This window comes from Nelusetta ayraudi, unplaced genomic scaffold (assembly GCF_046127955.1).
Source record: "Nelusetta ayraudi isolate G7.1 ecotype Tasmania unplaced genomic scaffold, CSIRO-AGI_Nayr_v1 ptg000062l, whole genome shotgun sequence".
Taxonomy (NCBI): Eukaryota; Metazoa; Chordata; class Actinopteri; order Tetraodontiformes; family Monacanthidae; genus Nelusetta; species Nelusetta ayraudi.
Genome location: NW_027466112.1, coordinates 446,504 through 473,197, shown reverse-complemented (window position 1 = coordinate 473,197; position 26,694 = coordinate 446,504). Strand labels below are relative to the sequence as shown.

The following is a 26,694-nucleotide window of genomic DNA, read 5'->3' as shown; positions in this document are numbered from 1 at the left end:
ATAAATCAAGAAAAAAAAATAAAAAAAATAACCCCAACAGACCAAACACAGAAATTCTGTCTCTCTCCTGTGTGTGTGTGTGTGTGTGTGTGTGTTCATATATATATGTATCTCAATCATATAGGAGCCGAGTTCTCTCCCGAAAAAATTAATATATAAAGCATAGTGATAAAAAAAAAAAAAACACAGACAATGTTATCAATACACAATAGTATTACACAGATAGAAAACATGTTACAATTATTTGCCAGATTTTATGACTTCTACTCATTTGTATTTATTTCAATGCCTACGTATTCCTCAAAATAGCTGCAAAGTCACAAGTGTAGTTTTGTTGAATTCACGGTTTAATGCCGATTTGTGAGTATCCCGGACGAGCGGGGTGTAAGGTGTCAGCCAAAGCAACACCAAGCTTAGTGGGAAACGCAGGCCATTAGAAATATTTTGAGACAGTTTCCAGTTTTGTGCAGACTTCATTTCTGTTGTCATGTAGGAACCCTGATATAGTTTTGTGTGTTGACCACTGGGATAAACATCAATAAATGAAGGGTCTCACCTCCTGCCCACTGTGTGACATAAAGGTTTAATGCATTCTTCAGGCAAACCTACTTCTGTTTGCATTCAGCATCTTTCTTCTGGTACAACTTATTCTTTTACTAATTAACAAGGACATTTAAATACTGAGTTTTTCCAACAATACATTTCATTTTCTTTCTCCCCCCCACCCCCCCGCCCCCCCCATTTCCCTCCTACACTCTGACAAGAAAACCCCTCAGTGAACATATTATAGATTATCCCAAGGACAGTGAGTTTCACCAGTTCCAGAGCCTCCCACAGCAGCTGGATTGAAAAATAGAAATTTTGTTGCTGGTTATTCAGTTGAAAAAAAAAAAAAAAAAAAAAAAAAGTCCACCATAACCTCAATTCTGAAATACACAGTCCTGGCATAATTAGCTTCCTGTACAAAAAAAACAAGACGGTCGTTGATATTAACGCAACGAGGTATGGCGTTGATACCACTCAGACACAAATCTATATTAGGATGGAGGAGGAAAGCACATCAGTTGCGCACAAACGTGAAATCAAAAAAGGGCCTGAATTTTTTTGGTTTTTTTTGTTTTTTTAAAGAAAACAAAACTAACCAAACAAACAAACAGAAAAAAGAAAACTTGCTCCCTTTAGCTACTGCTGCACAGCAGACTAAAGCACCACTGCAAACACATTAAATAAAAAATAGAAAGTAACATGCATTAACAGAGTGCAGGCGTGCCGGCCGGCTGTGTGTGTTCCTGGTTCCTGGTTCCGCAGAGCCGGGGACGGGAAATCTTTCCGTCCATTAACGCGGCACTCACTGGCATCCACCTCTGTTAGCTCACATCCCACAGGCTCAGCTCTGCGCCGCACGCTCCATCGCGCCGCGGCGGCGTTTATTAATACAGGGGTCCGGGGTTGTCGTCCTGAGGGTAATGCGTATTGAGGAGGGTCTGCATGTAGGAGACGTAGCTGCTGCTCGGCACGTAGCCGTCAGACACCACCTGCCGCTGTGGCGGCGGCGACGAGGAGGACAGCAGCGGGTCAGAGTTCAACACGGCCTGGAGGGGGGTCGACTGCACCGAGTCCGAGGGCGCGCTCGACCCAGACAGGCCGCCCGAGAGGGCCACGTCCGTGTCCATTGGGGTCTCGGTGTCCACGAGAACCCCACCGGTCGGGGCGGGGGCTTCCTGCGAGGCGGCGGCGGCCGGCGCTGCCCGGGACAGGGTTCGCGAGCTCGACGGTTTGCTAACACTGTGTTGGTTGGTTGCTGCTGGTGCTGGAAGTGGGGCCGCCGCCTGGGAGCGGGAGGGATTGTGGGTTCTGTCCATGGCGGTCTTGGCAGGTGGGGTCGAACCTGAGGGCAGGCAGCGGCGCTTGGCTGCTTTGGCTTTGTCGGCGGTGGGAACCTCCGGGCTGTTGGACGGTATGGCCTGAAAGGAACATGGACACGGTCACAACGTGCGTCTGGGAGGAGACGTTCTGATAGCCGCACTGCTGACAGCAGTAACAATCTGGGTGTTAAACTACAAGGGTGAAAAAAAAATCAGCGACTGCCCCACCTATTAATGTAAATGAGACAACTACATTTTTATTACTCTATTTATTCTACCTCCACATATTGCAATAATCCCCACCCCTGCTGCTATGATCCTTTCTGTTATTACTGTGTTTGGATTATTATCTTAGTTAATCTTTTACATTTTAAATTATATAATGTAGCCACAGATCGCCATTCTCCGGAAGGTGAGCAACGACATTTTGTTGTAGAAGAAAGTTTTGGGGTTTTTTGTGCAATGACAATGAAGAAAAGTGAAGTTGGTTAAGTTAAAGTCCCAGTGATTGTCACATCCCCAAGGATGCAAAATTTGTCCTCCGCATTTGACCCATCCCAAATTTGAAGAAAGTGAGTCTACGAACGCAGGTCATCATTTTAATTTCCTTCTTGTACATTCCACAGGCCTTTTGTTTCCTTCAACCCTAGTTTGTGTGTGTGTGTGTGTTTTCTAATCACACTCGTGTCTACACAATCGTCTGTGTTGGCGAGTTGCAGACAACAGAGGCTGATGCCATTTGCTTCTCTTCTAAGCACCCACCTGCAGTTCAACGTTGGGGCCGCAACAATGCATCCCAGCACGAGGTCTCCGGCCAAAACACATAGTGTTTCTACATGTGATCTAAGCCGCATGCTTCTCAGATAAAGCAGCGCCACAGAGTGCATTTGAAGGCCTGCGCTGAGATTAACTTCCATTATCATTATGTTTTTGTTTTGTGTTTTACATTCTAGTTTATCTTCCACGACATGAGAGATTTTTTTTTATTTTTTTATTAAAACCATAAACTCCCACATTTTCAGGCTTTACGCTGGCCTTTCAATCGCGCGTGGGCTGCAGAGAGCTGCTGGGACAACCGGATGATTTATCCCCGATGTGCGTCAGCGACTGTTGCTGCGGCTCCTCCTCCTCCTTCTCAAAATCAGCCCTCGTGGGCTGGGCTACGTGTTTTTCACAGTCACTCACCAATCGAGCTCGGACCCTCTTGGGCAGCTCCTGATCCAGCTGATGCATCTCTGAGGGTTTGAGCATCAGCTGACTCTGGTCCTGAAACTCCACCTGGAAATGAAAGAGGGGGATAACACGGAGTTTGAAGCCGGCAAGTTGTTTTGAATTATTATTATTAGGTGCTAGAAATCTTTGAAGGGCTTAGGAGAGGCGTAGAAGGGGCGCTCGGTTTGAGGGAAAATAAAAGTGCCAAATGCTTGACGGAGTCACAGATGGGATACGAGCGGAGGCACCGGTTCTATCAACAACTGGGTGTTCTGCCAGACAAGCCTTGACCGTCAACCGCGGATGTGTTCACACATGCTACGGCGGCATCAGAGCTTAACTGAAGAGAAGCAGGGGGCACAGTGAAAGTTCTACCACTGGCAAGTGACACGGTCCCATCTGAGCTGCGTTGTTCCTCACCTGGTACAGGTTGTGGGTGTGCTGCCGGATGAAGGAAGCGCTGAGGGTCTGACCGTTCGGCATGCCGACCGTGATCACCTCGTCGGTGTCAGGAGGACCAGAGCGCAGGCAGTCGTGACTCTGACGATGGAGAGGAGGGGGAGTTGTGGGGAAGGAGAGGAAGTTTAGTTTCAGTTTAACAAAACCCTGAAAAAATAACTTACTGTTGGGTTTTAATCTGTGACTACAAGCGTTTCTATTCCCATTTCCTGACGGGGGAGCATTCGCACAAGTCAAATCCTGTTAGCAGTTGAATCACTTGCTCAGAAGTGAGTGAAATAAATCCATGACGTTTGGACTATTTACTTGTACACGCCTGCAAGTGATCTGCAAGTACCTGAGTCACGGTCATTCACAGGACATTTTCTGTTAACTTGGACGTTCCGTTGCGGGTTTAGAATTACCCAGAGAATTTCTGAGCGAGGCCCTTTAGTTGCTCTGCAAAGCACTCACCAACACATTTTCAGGGTGCAGGTTGTCGCAGTACGAGCCGTCGTCAAAGTTGACCTCGTAGAACGTCTGCGTGGCCACGCCGACGATGCTGCAGTGGTAGTACCAGCCGTCGTTCTTGCGACCAATCACCTTCTGGCCCAGAGTCATACTCCCAAGTCCTTTGGGTGCCTTCTTGGGCTGAGTGGAGGAAATAAACACGGGACAGAGAGTCTGAGCACTGATCGCTGCAGCCCGAGTGTGTTTTCACCGGCTGTGCAAAAGCCGCTGTCATGCGGATGCAAACGTTGTGAAGTGACGAGTCTTCGTGAATTGGAAACCAGTGCACGTAAAATAAATCTAGCAAAAGGGGATTTCAAGTCAGACTGAGGTATAAACGAGTTCCTCAGTCAATTTAATCCAATTTTGGCTCCTCTATATCTCCTGTTGGACGCCAGTAACTGGTACTCCTCAAATAGACTATGAATATGTGAATGTGTGTATTTAAGAGGGGGCGGGGGGGGACTTTTTTTCTTCTTTTCATTTTTAATAAAGTTAAAATTTGACAAAGCCTCTTAACGTAACGGACGTACTGAGCAGAATTTGTGAATTCGGGGGGTTAACAGAAACAAACGGCACCGTGCGAACCGTCGCTCACCTTCGCAATGGTCCTTTTATGCCTGTGGCAGGTGACCGACACCACGTACGGCCAGTCGGCCGGCGCCATGACCACTCCAGCAATCTGGGCGCAGGTCACGTGGAAGGAGGTGGTGCACTCGTTCTCCGAGCACTGGATGCAGGCGCCGCGGTTCTGGTTGGCCGTCTTGTTGTGGCAGAAAACGCACTTCTGTGAGGCGGGCAGACAAACAGGAGAGCGGTTCGATGGAGGAAACTTGGGCTCGGACTCTTGGCTTTTGAAATGGTGAACCTGAACACGAACGGCGCATGATGGTGATGATGGAAGATCTTAATGGCCAAACACTGGCCCCTTCACAGCACATGGGGGTTCATTTTGCAGCGTCGTTATGTCCTAATGGCGGCTGCCTTATTAAGACGGGGAAAACATTTCACAAGGAACAACTCCTATGCTCTGGTCTGCGCTCCATCTGCACAACTGGCAGCCGCGTCTTAGGAAACAGATGCGTCACCCTCTCGCGTCTTTGATTTCAACTCTGCACAGTGCTGGGTTTGTTGATAACAGCCTCAACGCTCACTTTAGTTTTCTTTTTTCTTTTTTTTTACCCCACGCTTTTTTTGCGCCTTGCGTCACTTCAAGCACGTGCGATGGATCCATCTCCAATGGACAAGTTTATTCTCACATCCCAGCAAAAAGCCTCCCAGCAGGCAGAACCACAGTGAGCTCTCCACAGAGCTGGCGAAGCCCCATGACTCCCGCTACATTTTCCAGTTAACCGTCCGTCCGGAGGCTTTCTGGTTCTCAGCTCAACTTTGGAGAAAATGGCTCATGCGTGAGGAATCCGCTCCAGCACCAACGTTATTTAATCCTTTGGGTGTTTTGGAGAAGCTGTGAATCATTCCGTTGTGGAGTTCTCATCATTATCGTTTGGCACGCCGACAAAAAACAGAAACAAACAGCCGGTTCTGCTAACACGGGTTATATAGGGACAGCGGTCTGAACTTGCACTGCGAGGGAAGGGGAGCTGGAGGAAAATGACAAAGGACACGAGCACAGGAGTTGTGTTCAAAGACACCGGAGCGATGGGGAAACTACCAGAAGCGTATTAAACCAGCCCGACTCATTTGGTGCGGAGAGAAATGTTCTCAGCTATTGTGTTCAGCTCTGTCTACACCTCAGAAAATAACACAGTCTAGCGACCCTGCAGGGTGTCGAAGAAACACAAAGACGGTGATGATGCTCGGGGCGCGACACAGAGTGCGTGCGGGCCGGCCGGCTGTGCGTTTTCCTGGTTCCTGGTTCCTGGTTCCTGGTTCCGCAGAGCCGGGGACGGGAAATCTTTCCGTCCATTAACGCGGCACTCCCTGGCATCCACCTCCGTTAGCTCACATCCCACAGGCTCAGCTCTGCGCCGCACGCTCCATCGCGCCGCGGCGGCGTTTATTAATACAGGGGTCCGGGGTTGTCGTCCTGAGGGTAATGCGTATTGAGGAGGGTCTGCATGTAGGAGGCGTAGCTGCTGCTCGGCACGTAGCCGTCAGACACCACCTTGCGACACAAGGCGACGTATTTGACATCCAGTTTGCTGGTGGCGCCGCAATCTTCTGTTCAAGTTGTTGACCGGTGTCAATCCGACATCGCCCACACGGCCTGCGAATGCAACGTCTTACCAGATTCTTGCGCGACTCTGGAACGGCGCTGACGTCCACCGGCTCCCTGTCGATGGCGTTGACGAAGCGAGCCTCGGCCACAGCGATGGCACAGATGACGTGGACCCAGCTGGTTAGGGTGTGACGAGACGACGGCAGAGATTAACGTCCAAAAACAGATGGGACAGCACGTCATTGGACAGCAAGTCATAATAAAAAATAAATAAAAAACCCCAACTGACCGGTTGTCTGTGGTGGTCTTTAAAGCTCCTCCCCTCAAGTTGCAGAGACAACATTCCTGAAAAAATACACAAAAAAAGGAGAATGAACAATGACACGAAAAAAGGCAGCATCAAACTGGGCATTAAAATACTATATAATATTCTGTGTTTAACCTCGGCACAAAATGATTGACCCTGAGAATGTGGACGTGACTTTTACTCACCACGACCCAGGCCCCTCGTGCACACCGAGAGCACGTCCAGGATTCGCCCACAGAGTCGGGCTTCACACCGTAACAACCTTCAAAAGAGGAGGGATTACTTGTTTCAGATCTAGAACACACACACACACACACACACACACACACACACACACACACACACACACACACACACACACACACACACACACACACACACACACACACACACACACACACACACACACCAAGATGTCAACTCTGATGCACTAAAGCTACTTTGAGAGCCCGACGCGTTGATAAATCGCTTTAAAGGCGACTTTCTGAACCCAAAGTCTTGCACGGATCTGCGAAACACCCCGGCCGGTCCGTCTGATTTTTTTTTTTTTTCTTTGGTGTCGGACCCACAGCCGTGAAGAGCAAAGGGATGTGTAACACAGCAAAGGGATGTGTAGCACAGCAAAGCGCTGCTCTTCTTCAGTTCTTTGTGCTTCATTTCCTCCTATCAATTGTGCTGGTGCCGCCATGAGGCCGGCTCATCCCTGGCTGACTAATGAACTGCTCCTTTTTAAAGTGGGGGGGTGGGGGGGGAACCCCTGCTATAGAGGTAATAGGAGTGCAGGAGTATGCATGTGTGTCAGTGTGCGTGCGCTCCTGACAAGGTCTACACTGACTTTTTTTTGAGGAGGGCCGACCAATAAATCATAATGCCAAAGACTAATTGTATTCTTGCACTGCGCAGGACTCTGCTAATTGTTTAAGGAACCACCACAGCCTGATTAAAGACAAAGCAACCAGCCAACCAGCCAAGTCAACGATAAAAACTAATGCCTGGGAGCAGACTGCAGGATCATTTCTCACCATGTGAGATTAAGCAATGTCTTGATCTTACGCAGTGGTGTAATTCCATGGCGGACCTCGGTCAGGTGACAATTCAAAGACTAAGACTCCGCTCGCGATAATTTGTTCTCTCGGGCGTCTTAGATTCTGCGCCGACTCACAAACCTTAACTTTTAAAGTTTTCTTGCATCCAGGTTCAGTTCAGAGAAACAAGGATGAAGGTTATCACTCCGACAGCCACTGGTCTAATTCTCTGAACTCTGCCATGTTTCCCAAAGTGCATCTATGGCTGGACTTAAAGGAAACACAAAAATACCACCAAAAAAGCTTGAAGTAAGCCCAACGGGAAAAGAAACAAAGCAGGTAATAATTTAGAAAATGCCTCCATCTTACTATGGTGACAGACAGAGCACGGCTTCATGGTGTAAGCAGCGGCTTTCAGGGCTCACATGAGACACTAAGAACAGGCCATCAGTCCTTCATGCAATTGAGAGAGTTGAGAGAGTCTTTGTTTAAAAAAAAAAAAAAACATCCATTTTTTTTTTTATGCAGTAAGCAGGCTTCAGAGGAAGTTTGTGTTGCGGGGACTTCAGAGACATTTTGGCGTTGCTTGAACGGCACTTGGCTCCTTCACCCCGACTCGCGGAGAGTTAAAGTGGGAAGCCTCGGCACGAGTGGCAGCAGGGGAATTGAACTGACAGGTTGCTGCATCGCTATAGCGGCGGCTGATTTTCTGTGCCTCTTATTTATTTCCACCCCCTGCACCCCACTCCCAACTCTATTCTCCAGGGTTCCAGCGATAAAGAAGGAAAAAAAAAGACCATTGTGAACGGAGGAGAGTGGTGAAATGCCCGGTGCAGCCTGTCTGTAAAGCTTGTCAGTCCGTGTAGGGGTTCGCCGCTGGCTGAGAGCACGACTCCCAGTGCCAGAAAACACAAGATGTACTGTGCTCGCGACAAGACGCCCATTTTGAGAGTCTCCTCAAAATTCAGAGCAGATCCAAGATCTGGGCTTCTGTGCTGGCGAAACATTGGCCACTGTCTTAGAGAGTGGGCCAGCTTGATGTACATTTAAGACTAAATGTACATCAGTTGGTATCCACTTCATGCCAACTGATCCCTGAAAATGTTTACATTTATTGAACATTTAATGCAAAGAAAATACTCTAATTCCGGTAACACAAACATCCTCACAACTTGAGGGAATTTCAGTATTTGTGTTTGTATTGTACATATTTCTATTTGTATTGTTTTTTTCCCCCCTGCATTTCCTTGTATTTTCCTTCTATGCTCTACAACCCCTTTTATTTTCTCTTTTTTGTATTGAGGGTGAACTTACTGGCATGAACCTGCATCTGACAGGACGAACAGCAGAGCAGAACGCTGGTCCCGTCCTCTCCGATGCGATAGTTGGTGGGCGGAGGCTCGTTCTTGCACGCACCGACGCTGAAGCACATCTCTGGCACCAGAGGACGGGAGCGGGTGCTGTGGCGCTGAAGGGGGGCGCGGTTGCTGTCGCTCAAGAAGAGGTCTTTGTGGGGCTGCAGAGGATGGGGAGGGCATGCACAAAAAAAAAAAAACAGAAAGCTCGGCTATCAGACTGTATCCAATTAGTGGATCTAAACAAGACGTCACAATTACAGTGAAGTCTTAAGCAAAAAAAAAAAAAAAAAAAGGGGGTTCGGACAGGCTTCTCGCACTGCTATGTGTATATACACATATAGAAATATATGTTAAGAGGGTTGGGTGTCTTTGAATTATGTAAGGTGGGAACCAATGTTAAATGTAGATGTGCTTTTTTTGGAATGGGCAAATGGGCACATTTGTTTTGGAAAGTTCTTTTTCCATTTTTTGTCAGTTGATTGCACAAGATTGCATTAATTTACAGTGTAAACGAAAATAAACCATACATACATAACATACATGCATACTAGAAAAAAATGAAGGGACAATGAAAATTCTCTGAACATAATACATAAAGAAATAAGTATTTTATGAAACACAGGTGTTGGCCAGTCTTCATGCATCTCACCCATAACATTCCAAACACATCCCTGCTGAACTTTCACATCTGCGGCCCCGTGTCGACGTACCTTCAAGAAGGGACAGAAGAGGGAGCAGACGGCGCAGTGGGGCGGGAGAGCTGCCATCGCAGTATTGAAGACTTTCTCTGCCAGGAAGTTGGGCGACTGATTCTGCCACAGATGCTCTTGCTTCTTCATGTCGCTCTCCAGCGGCATCGATGATGACAGCTCTGCGTGAAGGAAATAAAGGAGCGCTTCAAAAACACGGTGTTCACGGCACGTCCTCAATCTGAGGCGGATAATTAAGACTGACTGAGCCGCATCAACCGAGGCTGCAGAGAGCCGGGGAGCTTCATTTGCTGGCAATGATTTTCTTTCTATCCGAAATGCTTGTGAGGCATATTGGGAGAAGAACGAGAATTCTTTTTTTTTGGTGTTGTTTTGTTTTTTTTGTTTTGTTTTTTTTTTAATGAGGGAGCCCTTACTAAGAGACCAAAATAGCACACCCGGTTCCAGACAAAACAACACTCCTGATATAATTGCAGCAGATATAACTGCTGAGCACACGCACAGCAGTCAACAACTTCCTGTTGCGGGGTCTAAAAATCAATTTTGCGGCAGAGCCGCTAAAGCTACTGATCCAGACTATTTGTTAAAGCCCAACAGAAGGCAGGAGGAACTCTTCACAAGCCTGCCATTTAACTGCCCCTTTCTTCTGTCAGCTGGATTTCTCTTTCTCCCCTCGCTGTCGGAAGGACACGTTGGGAGTCGGGTCCCTCGCCGCCGACTGAAAGTGACTTTGAAAGCAAGTAATTGGAAGTCATGATCGTAGGATCAATAAGTGTCAGTCACAAAATGAAAGGAAAGAATAGAGAGAAGCTCAACGACCCCAAAAAAAAAAAAAACTCCACACATCTCGCGATCTTGATTTTATTCTACCCTCGGGGAGATTCAGTCCTGTTTGCTTCTCCTGCTCCCAATCAATTCCCACAACAAAAATGACGCCTTCTCGTCTAACAATGCTCGCGTCAGTGTCTTCATTTTCATTTCAAGTCCGCAAGAAATGGCACAGCATTCATGAACCTTGACTGAGCTATTTGTCAAATTTGACAGAAGAATGGACAGACTGTGGAAGGCAACGCACCTTTGACAGAGAGAAAGTACGCCATAATAAATGAGCGTATGTATTATATGTATATATCATGCATTATATGAGTATATGAATGTTTAAGTAACCAAAAGATGATTTATGTTAGTGAATATGAGTTAAATTGAATGTAGCACATAAAGAATTAGCGACCTTTATCAGTGGTCGGGTCTTGCTTCACGACAGACAGAGGGGAGCGCGTGGGTGGCTTGCTGAGCGGGTGACGCCGACTCTTCTTCACCTCTGTTGGCATCTTCATCTTAGGGAAGCTTGCCTGGGAAAAAAAACAAAACAAGGTTTTATGTCATCATATATACACATAGATGTATAAGATGGAAAGCAGGGCTCTCCAGGGTGGACTCCTCTCAAGCTGGCACTACTCACGTCCAGCTTGCTCTCTGAGGAGATTTCACTCTGCATGAGGGGCAGAGGACTCCCGGCGGCCGCACCCGCGTCCTTGGTGTTCCTTGAATCTATGACGGCGGACGTCGCAAACTGCTCGAACGCTTTCTCGAAGCCGGTCATGGCTTGGTGGGCGGCCGGCGGCTTCTTCTGCTTTTTGTGCTTCTTCTTGTCCACGTCCTCGGCCGAGCAGGCCTGTGTGGCGTCCTCAATGTCTTGGTCTGGTCAACGAGAGGAAGGGTAGAGGAGGGATGGGGGGGGCATCACAGCATGATTAGAGTTTAAGTCTAGCGGTTGAACGTCATTAGAGAGAGGAGAGAGAGGCGTGACGACCAGCGTTTCATAATCACTTCCATAACTTAAGAGCACAAAGGATCTTTTAGTAACTTTTGAAACATTTCAGCGAGTTCAGAGAGTATCGCATCATTCCTGGTCGTACCTTCGTTGCTTATGGACGCCGCCGCCACCGCGGCCTTCTGCTCCTCCTGTTCCATGGCCTGCAGGGTCATCATGGCCTCCCGAGCCAGACGCTCCTCCCTCTCCTGCCTCCGCTGAGCCTCGCGCTCCTCCACCTGCCGCTGGTATTCCACGGCGTTCAGCTCGATGCCCTCCTCGGCCAGCACCTTCACCTCCTCCAGCTTCAGACGCCGGAACTGGCTCATCTTCTGCATGGCCCTGGGGTGGGCCACAGAGAGGAGCGCGCACTTAGAAAACGTCAGTTATTTTCGGACTGAAACTAGTCTACTTGCACAAAACAAGCGCGAGCTAAGCACTAAAACGTCGATCCAAGAGGTTGGAGGCCTCACCTCCTCAGCACGTTAGCTCGATAGCTGACACGGTGCTCCCTCCACCTCTCCAGCTCGGGGCTGGTGAGCCCCGTGGACTTCAGGTGGTCCAGCACTGTGGTGTCTTTGCCCTGCTTCCACAGCTCATAGCGGTCTGGCTGCAGGCAGCGCACAAACACGTCCATGGAGATCTTCACCATGTCTTTGCGGCAGGTACACTGAAAGACGCACAAGGGAGCGGGAGGTTAAACGCACGTCGGGTCGGCGTGTCGAGACGGGTCGGGTGGAAAGAAACAGTTTTTTTAAACGCAATATTTGATGCAATGACAATTTTTAACTCATGGGACTTCCTTGTATATGTATAAGAAATGGCGCCACTGTTATGTAGGGTAAAAAAAAAAAATGTGAAAAAGCACATTGAATAATCTTTGTTGTCGTGTAAGTGTTAATATGTGTTAAATGACTCAGCCGCAAGACTGTATAATAGTACAATAGTAAAATAGTACAACGCGTTGAGCTGCATCTAAAATTCAATTTGATCCAACTTTGTTAAGTCATTGTTGATAATTATTGAGAACTCATTAATTATCTTCAGCATCTTCACATTGATCATCATCATTAATATTAATATATAGCTAAAGGCAAACTCAAAAAAATGCATTTTTTTTTTCAGAAGAGTGTAGCAAACTGGTTGCCTTTCGTATGACTCAGTACCCATGAAGTAGCTCTCAGGTTCAAAAAGGTTGGTGACCCCTGTGACCTCTGCTGAAAATCTTCACCACTAAAGTAACTAAACGAAAACTGAGGACGCGTTCTTGCTTCACTGCTTTTATTAGAGTTCCTGTAGTCAGTCATTTTTAATTTTAAGATGCCCGTGCTTTGTTTGTGTGTTGTTGTTGTTGTTTTTACAAGTGCTTTGTAAACACAGATTGAATTTATTAGAGCTCCAATTCCAATTACCAAACCTGAGTCGGAACAACAAAAAAGGCTCATCATTCAGGCTTGGAGCACGTCGACGAGTGGCAAATAATCTGTGTCCCTTGAGGGGCGAAATTTACGACGAGCAGAGTCACTTCACGACGGGGCGATGAGTAAAATACGAGCGGCAGTGACAGAGGCGCAAAGAGGAGTGAACGAGAGCGGCGGCTGCATCCTCCAAAACACACCTCCAGATGACTCTACACAGCTTTATAATAGCATTATGGGTCAATTAATCATTCTGCTGACTAGAGTGAGGATGAGTGGCAGAGTTGTTAAGTGAAACCAGCGCGCCTGGCGACTAAGAAAGCTGCTACGGCGTTGCGGTGGGGTCGGAGTGGAAGTGATGGAAACATCAGAAGGGAAATGAAACAAACAGAAACGGGGACAGAAGATATGAAAATATTTTTCCTTCGCACCTCGTTCTGTATATTACGTTGCGGTGCTATGTATTTTTCGGAGGTGCGCTGAGAGCCTTATGTTCAATTACTGGGAACACAACAGCTCACCCGGCTACAGCAAAACAATATCCAGGCTACATCTCATCTAGACAGCACTTGACAGATATTAAGAAATTGCCGGGGACGGCGAGGCGTCGGAGTGCAGAGCGGGAGGGCCGGGGTCGGTGAAAATGTGCGCGGCTGATTGTTACCGTGATGAAACCTTTTGTAAAAAACAGCAACGTGGTGGGAAACAACAAACACAAAATGGCATTAGACAAGTATTGCACGCAGGGAAAAATAAGCCTTTGCAATTCTGAATGGATATAAAGTTTTGTTGTTGTTGTTTTTTTTTTTGCTTATTATTAAACTATTATAATGTTACGTGGATCGTTGCCGTCCTCCGAGGCAACCACCACTCACACTTTAGTATCATATAAAAACCTAATAAGAGGAGGGAAAGGAATTTGTAGACGCACAGATCTAAGGAAACAAAAAGTCACCCTGAGGCAGGCAGTCGATGAGCCCTCAGGAATACTTTGGCTCCTAATGAAACTAAATTGTTGCTGCACAGAAAGGCCAAAGCCAGAGGGCCTTGATGGATCAGTGGGGTCTGTGGATGTGCCAAGTACTAAAAAAAAACAAAAAAAAAACAGGGTTTCCTAAATAGCAGCGATGTAATGACAATCCTCATTACTGCCGAGGATAAATTCACTAAGCCAAGATTCCCACATGACTGGAGAAGATACTCCCTGTAGGAACTGTATGGCAAAAAGGATGTTTGTATAAGGCAGTAAGTGACCCTGCTGTTCATTTGTTGAGGTCGAGGTGAGGTGTGTTTTTTTGTCTGTGTGCATCGAAGACCATCTCGTCATTGTCTACACCTTGTTGTTTCTCTCATTAGCTACGCCTCGATCAAACAAGCACCAACCAACACAACAAATAGGTCGTGGTCCACATGTGTCTAGTCACATTACACTAGCTGTTTTGAATGTCAGTTAATAGTAATTCAAACGTAATTTAAAGGCGTCTCATCTATTCTCTGATCTGATCTCTCTCAAAAGAAAATCTACATTCTCTACAGGTACCTTTGCTGTCATTTGCTGTTAATGCAGGAAAGCTATAGTGGCGTTTACCCAGTGGTCTGATAAGCTCTTCATCCATCCACACTGGATGTGAAGCGTGAACACAACCACTAAAACGGCATCAATGCACCAAAGGGAATCTTTCGAGGAATCCTTCTTGAGGGGTTACTCACATTCAGAATTTGACGTTAGCAACTGTGCATCTATTATTGTGATATGTGATAGGGCAAGACTCAAAGAGTGAAAGTCTGCCTGTGGGCTGGAATCACAGTTTTGTAATGTGAAAAGGAATCTTTGTTCCAAAGCATTTGGCACAATTACTGTGGGACCCAAGATGTGACAAAGTGTCCTATTGACTGGACTGACTGGACTCACTCACTCACTGAATCACTCACTCACTTGGACACTTCTACTGCGTTACTCGTGTAGCCATCACCAGTAACAGACAATCCACCACATTGTCATTAGCAACAACCAGCTTTGATGCTTAACCCCTTTTCTTCTCGTCACACAAAGACCACACATCAGGCTGGAGGAGACACTACAGACCTTGACCTGTGGGAAAATGCACCTGAAAAAATTAACCGCAACTATATGCAGGGAGAAAAAAGTGCAATTACATGCACGCACAAACACACAGCATAAACGTGTTGCCAACAGTGAGGCTGCTTTGGGACTGCAGGTGTGAGTTTGCTGCGTGAATTAGACAGATGGGAACAACTATTATTAGACGACTTGTATTGAGGAAGACTGAGACATTAAGTACAACCAAGCTTGCCATCTTTCATATCTTGTTCCAGGATTCCAGGAGCGTCAAAACGAGGGCACACCCTCACTGCTCTCAGAGAGAGAGAGAGAGCGGGGGGGGGGGGCATCAGAACGCTTACAACGCTAAAGCCATTCACGATCAGACCAGACATGTCTTTATTGCATATTGCCCTAATAAGATTTCAACAAGTAGTAATGGTGTCTTTTAAAGTTAACTTTGCTGTTGGTTGTGAGAATGAAGACAGAGGGAATATTCTCATGAATGAAAGGCAGAAAAATGTTGATATTGCAGTGAATTCGAGAATAAGGTTGAGGGGAAACTCATCTTTCCATTTGGTTTAACAATTGACGGACCTGCTCAGTGAGCAGCAGTTTACAGTTTGGCTTTTTGCTACAGGACAATGCCAAACTTGTTACCAGATCAGCCCTTCCCTCCTGGATCAATAGACGTGTGTGTGACAGAACAAAAGCGCAAGTAAGCGACGGTCCGTCTCCTCCACACTCATTTGCCTGCGTGCGCCGCCTTGCTGTCGGTTTGTCGACTCGGATTAACGGTGCGGAGGGGATGGCCCTTCTTTATCAGGTCGAGACAAGTATAGCAGAGACGCTTTCTGGTGCACCGGGTCGGGTGGAGAGGAAGACCGCCGGTCTGCTGCTCCTTAAATTGCAAAGGGCCACATGGGTAAAGTAAGAAGGCTTGGAAATGAGAAAGAGAGAGAGGTGGGAGGGAGATGTACTCCGGCAAACTGGCACCACATAAATCTGGCACGCAGTCAAGTAGAGAGGAAGCAGTGAAGAACGGCCGGCACGCAGACACACGTGCGCACCAACCCCCGGCTCGCGAGGGAGAAGAGGGGGGAACTGGACGGGAAAATGAAGAGTGACGTATAGAAAAGAAACAAAAGGGGGGATTTTTTTTTTTAAAGAGACTTTCTCTTTGCATTTTCACTTTTCATCACAATCATTGCATGTGCTGTACAGTCATTGCTCAGCAGCAGGCAGGCGAAGCAGCAGTTTAGGACGAAGCACTAATGTGAGGGTTACGGTTGTCTTCACAAACAGATGGAATTAAAGGAAGAAGCTTTCATACTTCAGTGAAAATGTCTTTTCAGAAAGGCCAAGAACCAGAGCTGTCATTACTTTGTCAGACACACTCACTTGTTTAATTATATGCACTCTATTCAATTTAATATTTCAGTTTTTTTTTTTTTTTGCAATAGAAAATGTTATTTTATATGGAACGAGGGGAGCTGGCCGAAGCGTAATGTGCGTTAATACATGGCGGCAGTAACGTGAAGGCCAAATTACATTACATTACATGTAATCGTTTCCACTTCCTCCTATCATTTTGAAAAATTCAGCAGCACCTTCTCAGACACACCTCATATAACAGCCTACCTGTGTCGCCATCTTTCCATAGTCCACCCAGCGCAGGGTGGCAAAGTTTGTCGACTCTGCGCAGTTGAAGCCGTGGTTGAAACCAGCGTGGTAGCCGTAAGGAAAAGTGATCATGAACTCCCCTTCGTTCTGGGTTACCTGGATAACACACACACACACACACACACATTAAGAAGGGCAAAAGCAAAAAAGAATCTGTTCATCTAAACTCCTTGATAAATATACGATTGGAGATTACTGTACAGTGTACGTACAGTGTACATAGTATTAATATAGAAAAACAAATGTTTGAATATTTTATTTTTTTTAACAATGGACTGATATATATTCTTTTACACGCTACACTCAATCAATCCCTTTAGTTATCCCTTTCAAAGGCACAAACCAAGGAGGTAGTAAACATAACGGACATAACAAAAAACATGTGAATTGTTCTTACAATAAAAAATAACGATAAAGCCGTCTCACAGAGGTAACAATGACTTTTTGAAGTTCTTCGCAGTTCTGCTATTCAGTGCTCTTCTCTACACTTTTCTGAATCGCCAGCAATTTTAATTTCGTGCAACAGAGTGCACGAACAGAGTGTAGCTGTGTGCTATTATGAGTGCCTTTCAAACATTTGTGAAGCGAAGCACTATTTTTTTTTATTTTATTTTTTTTAAATGCCTCGCCCTAAACTTAACCTTTGTGTCTGGCTGTGGTTCTTCGTGAAGCCGAGACCCAGGCGACTATTGAGTCAGACACCACGACAGGGACAGCTGCAGAGACGCTGGTAGGTGAACTACTACTGCAAGGTGTTGTTTATCCATCCATGCTTGTTTCAGCCGGATCTGATCACACTTCACCATAAATATTGATCAGGTTGTAATTCTACACTGTAGACCATTTACTGCAAAGAACAGCATTAGTCGAGGTTATTACATATCTCACATATTTAATGACCAATGGATGGGAAACTACTTTTTATAACTTCAGAGCTCAGAGGGTCTCTCTTCTCTCTCTCTCTCTCTCTCTCTCTCTCTCTCTCTCTCTCTCTCTCTCTCTCTCTCTCTCTCTCTCTCTCTCTCTCTCTCTCTCTCTCTCTCTCTCTCTCTCTCTCTCTCTCTCTCTCTCTTCTCTCTCTCTCTCTCTCTCTCTCTCTCTCTCTCTCTCTCTCTCTCTCTCTCTCTCTCTCTCTCTCTCTCTCTCTCTCTCTCTCTCCGACCAAAGGAGGCTGCGACTCACCCTGTCGAATGGAATGCTGTACTTCTTCAGGATGGATGGCGAAATCAGTGTCATCTTGTGCCGGAGGAAAGCATCACAGCCTTGGGAGCTTCCAGGAAAGAAGCCTGGAGACGGCAATTAAACAATGGGGAAACGATACGTCGGTGACAATCAGGTGACGCAATGTACGATAAAACAGTGAGTTTGTTCATTTACAAAATCATACTTGAGGACTTTAAAATATTGTGGAGTCATATATGAATGCACATATGAATTACATCAACATTCACAACTCATAACAAAATTGAATCGTGAATTGTTGTCTGGTGTAAAATGACAAAGCAGCTACGATGACACAGTGGCTGTGCATCTCTTTACTAAACAATGGGCACGACCGTTCATGTCATAAACACAAAACATTAAATTGACAAATACATGTTAATCTCTGTCATCTAATGTGATCTCATGCAGCTCATGCAAAAATCTAATTTTAATTAAATCTATATTTTTTCAAAGATTGTTCTCTAGGGCTTATGAATGATTGTGCTAAATAAAAAAAAGAATCCTCGAGGGATTACTGAGAACCGTGTTAATGAGAACGTGAGCTGGCGTAAAAAAAAAAAAAAAAAAAAAAGAAAGAAAAGTTTGTGGCTTTTGTCGTTGTCACGGCATTAAAAATGAAATGGCAGAGCCAACTGGCAGAGGCAGGAACTTTCTAACGCTGCATTCCGTGCTACAAAACACCCCCGTCTGCTTTGTTAACCACACAGGGCTGTGAGATCGTAATATTCAGCAGTGACATTTGGGGTTTCAACGCCGCAGCTCCCTCTCTAAAACAAAGGCTCAATTCTGCTCTCGGAGAGAGCGAGCGAGAGACGGAGAGAGACCCGTGCAGCCCCTGCACAATCAAAAGCAAGAACTTCTCCTTCATTGCCCGCTCTCCCACTCTTTGCCGCCACTCTGTGCCCACTGGTGCCTCTGGGGGGAGGTCCCACCCCAGCCTCCAAACAGTTAACGTGAATGACAGTCTAATCTGCACCTATTTCATCCTTCATTCTCACCGCATTGTTTTAGCCTCTGTTTCCGACCTACAAAGCAAGAGAGGGAGCGAGGGCCTCTCTACTCTCTCATCGCCCGCCTGCTTGTTGGAGCTGATAAAGGTGAATAATGTGCCAGCAGAGCCCCGGTATTAATCCCCATTAAAATGCAGCTGGCTCTCTGAGCCCTCCGCGGGATAATATTAACTTAAAGACTTTATTCTGTCTTTTTGAGTTGAAAAATTATGTTTTCACCTCCGAGCCCCGACGCCTCACAGGTCCCAACACTTCCCCTCCCCCTCCCCTCCCCTCCCCTCCCCACTCTACCCAACAAGTTCACAGAATCTATAGATGTCTCTCTTATGTTCTATTTGTTTTAATACCGCGGCTGCTGTCCTGGCCCAGTGGAACGTACCTACCGCACTGCCAACTGTCTTATTAGGATTTCATTAACAGTCGGCTACCTGTGCCGACAATGGCTCCGGTAGGTCAACCGGTGCTTGTTAAATATCGACGGCAGTGCTCTCCTCCCTCTGCCAGCTGTTCAGATACGGGAGGAGAACGCTGCAGTCGGACAAACTCAACTTGCATCACCGAGTTGCAGGATCTATAGAAGGTGGTTTACAGAATGCCCTGCCAACTAAATAGAATGGAATGCCTTTGATTGTCACTATACACATGTACAACAAGATTAAAGCCCGCAGTTAAGATCTTTTTAAGCTGTCATGGAGACAGACGGAAGGTCCACGCAACTGACCGACTGCCGGCGAACCTCATAGCAAAGTCGCCTTTTTCTCTTCATCACCATCAGGATATAAATTTGTCTCAAGGAAAACTGACCCTGGACATTTTGAATCAATATAGTCTGGCTGCCAATACAATTTTTGTGTGAATCAACTAGTTTAAATTGAGCGTGAGTGCGTTCGCGCCTTAATAGTCTTGGCAACGTAATAGAGAGTAATACATACGGAATGCATTTTTCTCAACAGAGTACATTTAGCCCTTTGTTTACAGCCTCCCAAAGAAACAAAAAACACTCGGCGAGACATTAGTGCCAATTGTGGCATCAAAACCGCTGGTTTCCACTTTCTAAAACGCGGCACAAGCAAAAAACATAGATTGTCAACAATTCACAATTGTCACACAACACCACATTTGGAAATAATAAATCGCTTAAAAGCCGACAGCTGCAACTCTTACTCAGTAAAATCGGGCATTCCACATGAAACCACAAAAAATAAGTTGCAATTCTACAGTTGTGCACGTGCGAATGGGGTGCACTGCAGGTGCAGTGGGGTGTTGGTTAGGTAGGGCTCCAGACACCCTGCAGTCAGAGTACCAGTTGGAGCTGACAGGAACCAGATTAAAAGTAGTCCTGCACTGGGCTGTAGCTGTGCTACGTTCAGGGTGTGTGCTGGACTGTTAAAGCATTTTCTCCACCTGTTTGGGCAACAACCGTGAGACTCTTACCTTGGGCCAGCCTCTCTAGCCTCTTGCCATGCTCAGGTGGGACAGCATACCTGCACGGGGGGGGGGGGGGCAAAGGAGGAGAGGTTAAGTGAGACGATATGACATTTAACAACTTTTTTTTTTCCTCTTCAGTGTTGCTTTAGTAGTACCGTTTACAAGGAAAAAATACAACAAAAAGATTTTCACAAGGAAAAAAAAAAGTGTTTCACTTTGTGTGTTGCGGCTATTCACTACTGTGGCCAACGTTTTGATCCGGCACAGTAATGAATCATTGGCATGCTGATGGATGTTGTAAATACTGTATGGTCATATTTTGCAACTCATGACCACAGCGTTGGTATAAACTCATCGTATAGCAATGTTTAGTACTTAGAAATCCTGTGAAGGAATAAAAGCCCCCCCGCCACAAATGAAAAAAAGAGGAAGTAGGGAAGATGTAAAGAATTAGTGGTCCACAGTAGGAAATAGTGGCTGGGAAAGACTGGTTAGACAAGGTGCCACACTGCCACCTTTTGGTCCTATCCAGAAGGTGGATTTGTTTGCTTGTTTATTTATTTAAATGTATCATTATTATTATCATTATTATTATTATTATTATTATTATTATATTATTATTATTATTATTATTATTAAACGATATAGGTGAAAAGCATATTATGCACATGCAGACCATGAATGAATGTGGCTCCTGAAACATCAGAAACCCCAGTTTTAAAGGCGAATTCATTATCAATCTGTTCCATCTTATCTACAGAAGGACGTGCAACCAAAAGAAGCATCGCAACACGTCGACGCACGCCAGATTAACTTTGCAGCTTGCACAAGACCCAGGAAGAAGACGCGCGGCAAACCGTTGATCAGCGTTCCTTCTGCTGTAGCCCTTCCTACCACGGTTGCCATGACAGCAACACGTCTATCACTTTATCAGCAGCAGAAAAAGAAAAAAAAACTAAACAAATAAACAAAAAAAAACAACCAAAACAAGCAAGCGAGCGCTTGAACTTTTCCTGCTCGAGTAACAGCTTCCCTGGCACGTTAAACTAATAGGCCGACTGCGCCGCAGCAACACAAACAGGGAGGCCGCTTCGCGTTGTCTCTCAAAGGAAACCAAAGAGTAAATGCATATGTGGGGGACGGACAGAGGCGACATCAGTATAAAATGCACATAGGAAAACTCATGGAATATTAAAAACATTGTTTTTGAAGATTTACATACGCCACTGCAAACGCAAACCTGCAGCGTAACAAAATAAATAAATAAATAAATAAATAACAGCTGCAGCCACAGCAATAAGCAGGCCTTCTGCTCTACTTTTCTCTTGTGGGGGACTGAAAGCTGTCAAAAGCGAGAGAGATTCCAACCGCTGGGCTACAGTCAGTCGTCAGAACTGCTGCAGTCACAACGTACAACTCCGTTGTGGAGGGAAGCTGCAGCTCCGATCCACTTCAGAACATCCCTTTCACTTCTCTTTCGTCAGCTTTTCCCCGCACCCACCCACCCTTCCCCTCTCCCCCACATGGCTCACCTTTTATCTGACAGCAGCTGCATTAGTGTGTGTTGCGGTGGATGGCGAAGTGGGTTTCAACAGTTAAAAAAAAAAAAAAGCGGGGAAAGAATGATAGTGGCTCAAAGGCAAGGAGAAAGTGACAGGCTGCTGAGACTCAGGTACTGTTTTTTTTGGGGTTTTTTTTTTTTTTTAACGGATCCACCAGCATGTGCAGCGGTGCTAGTTGTTACAGTGGGACCAGACTTTGATGGGAGCACAGTTGCAGGGGGAATAGACCTAATTTCACAAACGGCTGCATCATGGGGGGGGGGGGTCAGAAAGGGAGAGGGTGTCTGTTTTACAGGGCTGTGCTTTGTTCAGCAGCCTGTAATTACCCCCCCTTCCACACACGAAGTGCAAACACCAAGTGATTCCCTTTCAGAGATATTGAAAAAAAGGAAGGCGAACACAGGAACTGAAAAACAGAGGGAAGGTGAGAAATAAATGAAGGCGATGAACAAAACGCAACAACTGAGTTTCGTGAATCCACCCCATATTGGTGAATCTACACTTTTCGCCTTGCAAAAAAAAAAAGCAGGTAAATTACAGCCGCTTGAAATGTCACAAAAGCAAAGAGGAGAAAACGCCTGGAGAATCCGTATTCGTCTTTTTGCCCGGTGGCATTTTCTCTCCTGCATGTGAGAAGAGCTCAAGCGTCCTCATTTGCCGACGACGCTGCGCACACAAAATACGCAGCCAGGCAGGAAGTGACGCGGCCAACGCCGCACCGCCCCACCCTCGCCCCTCTCCATCGCTCAAACTCCTCCCTCGTCTCGTGTAATCAACGAACAACCTCGGAGCAAGCAAGGAAAGCGCCGAGTGGTATCGTGGCATATGATGCCGGAACCTCGTGACCGTCGAGTGAACGCGCCGGTCACTTGGAGCGCATCTCATGCTATTTGCATGTGTTTTACTAAAGTTGCGGCGCGTTTACGTGAGGATAGAAAGGGCTCAAAAAACAAACGACATCTTTAGACTCCTTTCAATGCAGAGTGAAAACACAGCAGGATGCCACATTGAAAATCCGAGCATCTTTTAAGGTGCCAATTTACAAGCATCGTAATGAAAATACGGTAGAAGAGGAAGCGACGGCTCAAGAGTCCAAACGCTAAAAACGAATGAACAAATAAAAAAAACAAATAAATTCCAACAGCAGTTCCGATTTCTATATCACGTTGCACTAAATGGAAGTAAAAGCTCATGTTGCCTTTATTGTACAATTCCCATTAGAAGTGAAGAGTTACTAACAGAACATGAAAACCGAGCAGAAAACACAGGGAGGGAATAAACACTGACCATGACTTGGACTGTCCGAAGTGCAGGTAGTTAATGCTGTAGAGGTCCATGTCCTCAGTGTGCCAGGCGAAGGTGGTCTTCCACATGCCAAAGTAGAGGTAGGGGGTGTTGACGCCCTCAATGACGATGCCGCACTCCTGCTCCACCATGTCCAGCAGCGTGTTGAGGTGACCAATGTTCCACTCGTGAACGTCCTGAGAAGAAGGAAACATTTGTAGAGGGTCAACTCTAACCGCCAGCTGGTGTTCGAGTCCAAAAAAAAAAAAGGGGGGGGGGGGGGTCGCTGAAGTGTCATTGTCGTTTTTCTACCGACGACGGGCAAACGGACAAACATTTAAGGTTTCGTATATCATAGACAATTTGTATGCGTCCGGCCTTTTTGCAATAAAACCAACCCTCACCTCGTCGTAGATGGAGCCACTGACATCAGCACCATAAATGGGTGACACAAATGTCAGGTTCTTCCAGTACTTCCTCTCAAGGTCGTCAAAGTCTTTGTGCCGCGGAGTGCAGTACCTAAACACAGATAAGGCTTATGAGATGAGCATATGTACCCAAATGCTCAAAAGATACACACATGGCTCTTCTACCTTTTAATAAACTACCCTAGATTTCATTGAGGTGCCTCAAGACCACTAGAGGGCAATAAAGACACTAAATAAATACTTGAGGGGTGAGACCTCTAGTACCATCAAAGGAAATGAATCTCTTTCTCCTTTGAGATTTGTGTTTGATGACCCTCTAAGTCTAAAACAATTACATCTTTGGATGTATGTATAGATTACAAAACAAGATAAAAAAATGTGCTTAAAACTTTAACCAAGTGCCTTAAAGCTCATGTTTTATAGCCTTCTTTAAAGGCATTTGGCAGTTAATTCTTAACCATGTAATTCAATACTCAGAAAAGAGAAAAACATTATTGGTCCCCACACATGTAATATACACATATAAACAGGAGATGGAGTGGATGAAATTCTCACTTCTTGCTGTTGGCAAGTTTTCGGTACTCGCTCACAGTCATGGATTTCTTCTGGATATTGTACTGAGTGAACAGACCCGACTGTCCAGTCACCACCTGCGTAATGGGTGCTGGGATCACCATGTCCTCAATGGTTTCATAGCACTTTCGTGGCTTCCAGCCCTCCGGAGGAATCACCTGGTAACAGACAAATATTGTTTCCCTTTATCATTTGATAAATCTTGAGACATTTCACAGTGTCATATCAAGCAACATTGATTTCACCAGTGTTTTCAATGTCAATGCTAACAATAACATGTGATTATTGTGATTCATTCATTGTTATCATAATTGTCAATAAAAGATACGTCAAAACATATGTCAAGAAATATTTGCCACGTCTACTTATTCAGACTTTATTTAGCCTGCTAATGTCTGAAATTTCTTCACATTTAAAAATACATAAATAATAGAATTTTATAATTGACTAAGAAAAATTCCAATTACTAACTAATAATTTATCACCCTTGGGTGCCATGGCAGCCACTCTGAGATCCACCAGGAATAAGGCTGACCTGTTTTCTTCACACGAACGCACTTTCAAGTGTAGCAAATTTTATATATGTTTTTTTTTTTTCTCACTTTTGCCAGGCCAGCCCGGTGAGCTCCTTGACTCTCCATGTAGACTATGTACTTAGCAAAGTCCTTAAACTCCTCCATCGTTGGCCTGAAGGTCATGATCTTGCAACTGGGGTTCTTGTTGTTGGCTTCTGATGGCAGAGGGGTTGAAGGTGTGTCAGACCCCAGCGGGAGGCCTGTGCCCTTGCCGGAGTCTGCTAACTGAGTAACACTGAGACCTGGAGCAGAATCGCTTTCTGAGGTCACTGCTGTTTCTGCTATTGCTGGCTCCTGGGTGGGAATCTGGTCCTGGGCGACAATGCAGCTGGGATCTGGGGGAGAAGGTGGGGCGGTGTTGGGGGGTACTGGGCCGGGGTGCGATGCCGGCACCATATCCATGGGCATGACGGTAGCCATGGGCTCAATCAGAGTTGCAGGGAAACCTGAAGGAAGACAAGCAAAAATAAGAACATGTGTGTGTGTTTTCCTGCTAATCATTTTGGACCCTTATACTACTTATACTATTATATATATTATTTACAACAAGTTATGGCCGATTTCACTACACTACCAACTTAAGGCCGATTTCACTACACTACCAACTTGTTTAGAAAGTAATGTTACTCCATGCCATTGTTCTAAAAGAATTTAGTTGTTTGCAACCTTCATCTCATGAGCAATAGGGTCACCACCACTTGCTGTTGGCAGGTCCCAAAAGGTCCCAATACTGGGAAGCCAAATGCACTTTCAACAAGTTTTTTGCACACGCACAAACAGAACGCAGTGGGGGGGGGGGGGGGGGGGGGCGTTGCGCTGAAACTTAAAATAAAAATACAAGTCAGTCAATTTGTTTTGAATTGTGTAATTGATATGGAGCTAAAACATTCTGTGAGGTTGTCTGTTAACGTGTAATCCTCTGCCTACAAGATACTATGATCTGCGATGCTATGGGTAGTCGATAACCACATGACCCCCCCCCCCTCCAAACCCCCCAACCCCCACCCCCAGCTGTCAAATCACAACAAGAGGGCCTAGATGTGCCCCTTTAAATCCACTAGAGAACATAGTTACAATGGCGCACCCGAAGTCTTTCAATGAATCACTAATCCAAAGTCTCACTCGTTTCCTCGATAGCGAGCCAGTTTACTATTATCGGGGTAAAAATGACGCGGTTGTATGGGAATGGAACTGCTGTTGGGAGCTCGCTGCTGCTGTCGAGAACGATTGTGCCCCTGGGAGCTTTCAGCTTTAGCCGCTAGCAATACACCGAGGGAGAGCAGCAAAACGGCACGGAGACCCGCAGTTGCTTCAACTGCGTAGCACGTATCATAACCGCCAATTGCATTCCAACGACATATGCACGCGGAGCAGACACCGCTTCGACCGTGTTCACCTCGGCTTCTCTTCTGTTCGCTGGCCACCATTGGCTAGCACATAGCTAGCCACTTCCATCTGCATTAGGAAGGGGGAAAAAACAAAACACCGCGACGACCACCACTACCAACACCATTACACCAAGAAGAATGGGGCAAAAGCGATCTCATACGAGCAAACATTACCTCCTGCGGCGGTGTATTTTCTTTATCGTGTTAATCCCAATTGATATAGTTTCGTTTTGCAAAATATCCACTATATCGACTTTCCTCTTGTACTAGCTAGCTAAGGCTATTTAACAGTCACGCCCACTGAAGAAGCCTAGCCACGCGATTGGCCGAGGCTTCCGAACGCTGCGCCTCTTGGTTAAAAACAGAACGATAGCATTGGTTCCGCCCTCAAATGACACGTTTAGCGGCCAGTAGAAACCGGTATGCCTTAAGGCTCGCTGGGTGCCTTTTAATGATAAGTCAACGTTCACGCCTCTCACGTACACACGACAAGGGTTCGCAGGAGGCTGATCCTCGAGAAAGAGAGAGAGAGACAGAACTGGGGCAAGCGCGTTTAACCAGTTACTAATTGCGATTACTCGCAAGCCATTAATTACATTAAGCACAGGTTAAACCGCTTTGTTATTTAAGAGTAATTTGCCA

At 46.0% G+C, this 26,694-nt stretch overlaps 1 protein-coding gene across 3 annotated transcripts; it reads right to left on the bottom strand.

Annotated features, from left to right (window-relative positions):
• Positions 1-453: 453 nt before the first annotated feature.
• Positions 454-26,382, bottom strand: kdm4b (lysine (K)-specific demethylase 4B). 3 transcript variants are annotated; one of them, XM_076040607.1, is made up of 22 exons: positions 26,227-26,382; positions 24,692-25,110; positions 24,072-24,247; positions 23,493-23,607; positions 23,092-23,285; positions 20,249-20,298; positions 17,763-17,866; positions 16,539-16,676; positions 11,891-12,087; positions 11,524-11,759; positions 11,067-11,305; positions 10,836-10,956; positions 9,605-9,765; positions 8,851-9,052; positions 6,697-6,773; positions 6,494-6,549; positions 6,273-6,381; positions 4,624-4,812; positions 3,990-4,166; positions 3,498-3,617; positions 3,051-3,143; positions 454-1,964 (listed from the first exon to the last, which is right to left on the bottom strand). In XM_076040607.1, the coding sequence occupies exons 2-22, from the start codon at positions 25,082-25,084 to the stop codon at positions 1,431-1,433; spliced, it is 3,681 nt and encodes a 1,226-aa protein (XP_075896722.1). In that variant the 5' UTR covers positions 25,085-25,110; positions 26,227-26,382; the 3' UTR covers positions 454-1,430. The 3 variants fall into 3 exon arrangements, with proteins under 3 accessions (XP_075896722.1, XP_075896721.1, XP_075896723.1); XM_076040606.1 differs by lacking the exon at positions 26,227-26,382 and adding an exon at positions 26,061-26,196; XM_076040608.1 differs by lacking the exon at positions 26,227-26,382 and adding an exon at positions 25,331-25,456.
• Positions 26,383-26,694: the final 312 nt, after the last annotated feature.

Excerpts from the sequence above, each read along its gene's own strand:
- kdm4b (XM_076040606.1), bottom strand. The coding sequence starts at position 26,091 with ATGGTGGCCAGCGAACAGAAGAGAAGCCGAG. Across the intron at positions 20,299-23,091 it reads TTCGGACAGTCCAAGTCATG|GTATGCTGTCCCACCTGAGC; the intron begins GTCAGTGTTTAT and ends CCCCCCGTGCAG. Across the intron at positions 6,550-6,696 it reads CACGAGGGGCCTGGGTCGTG|GAATGTTGTCTCTGCAACTT; the intron begins GTGAGTAAAAGT and ends GTATTTTTTCAG.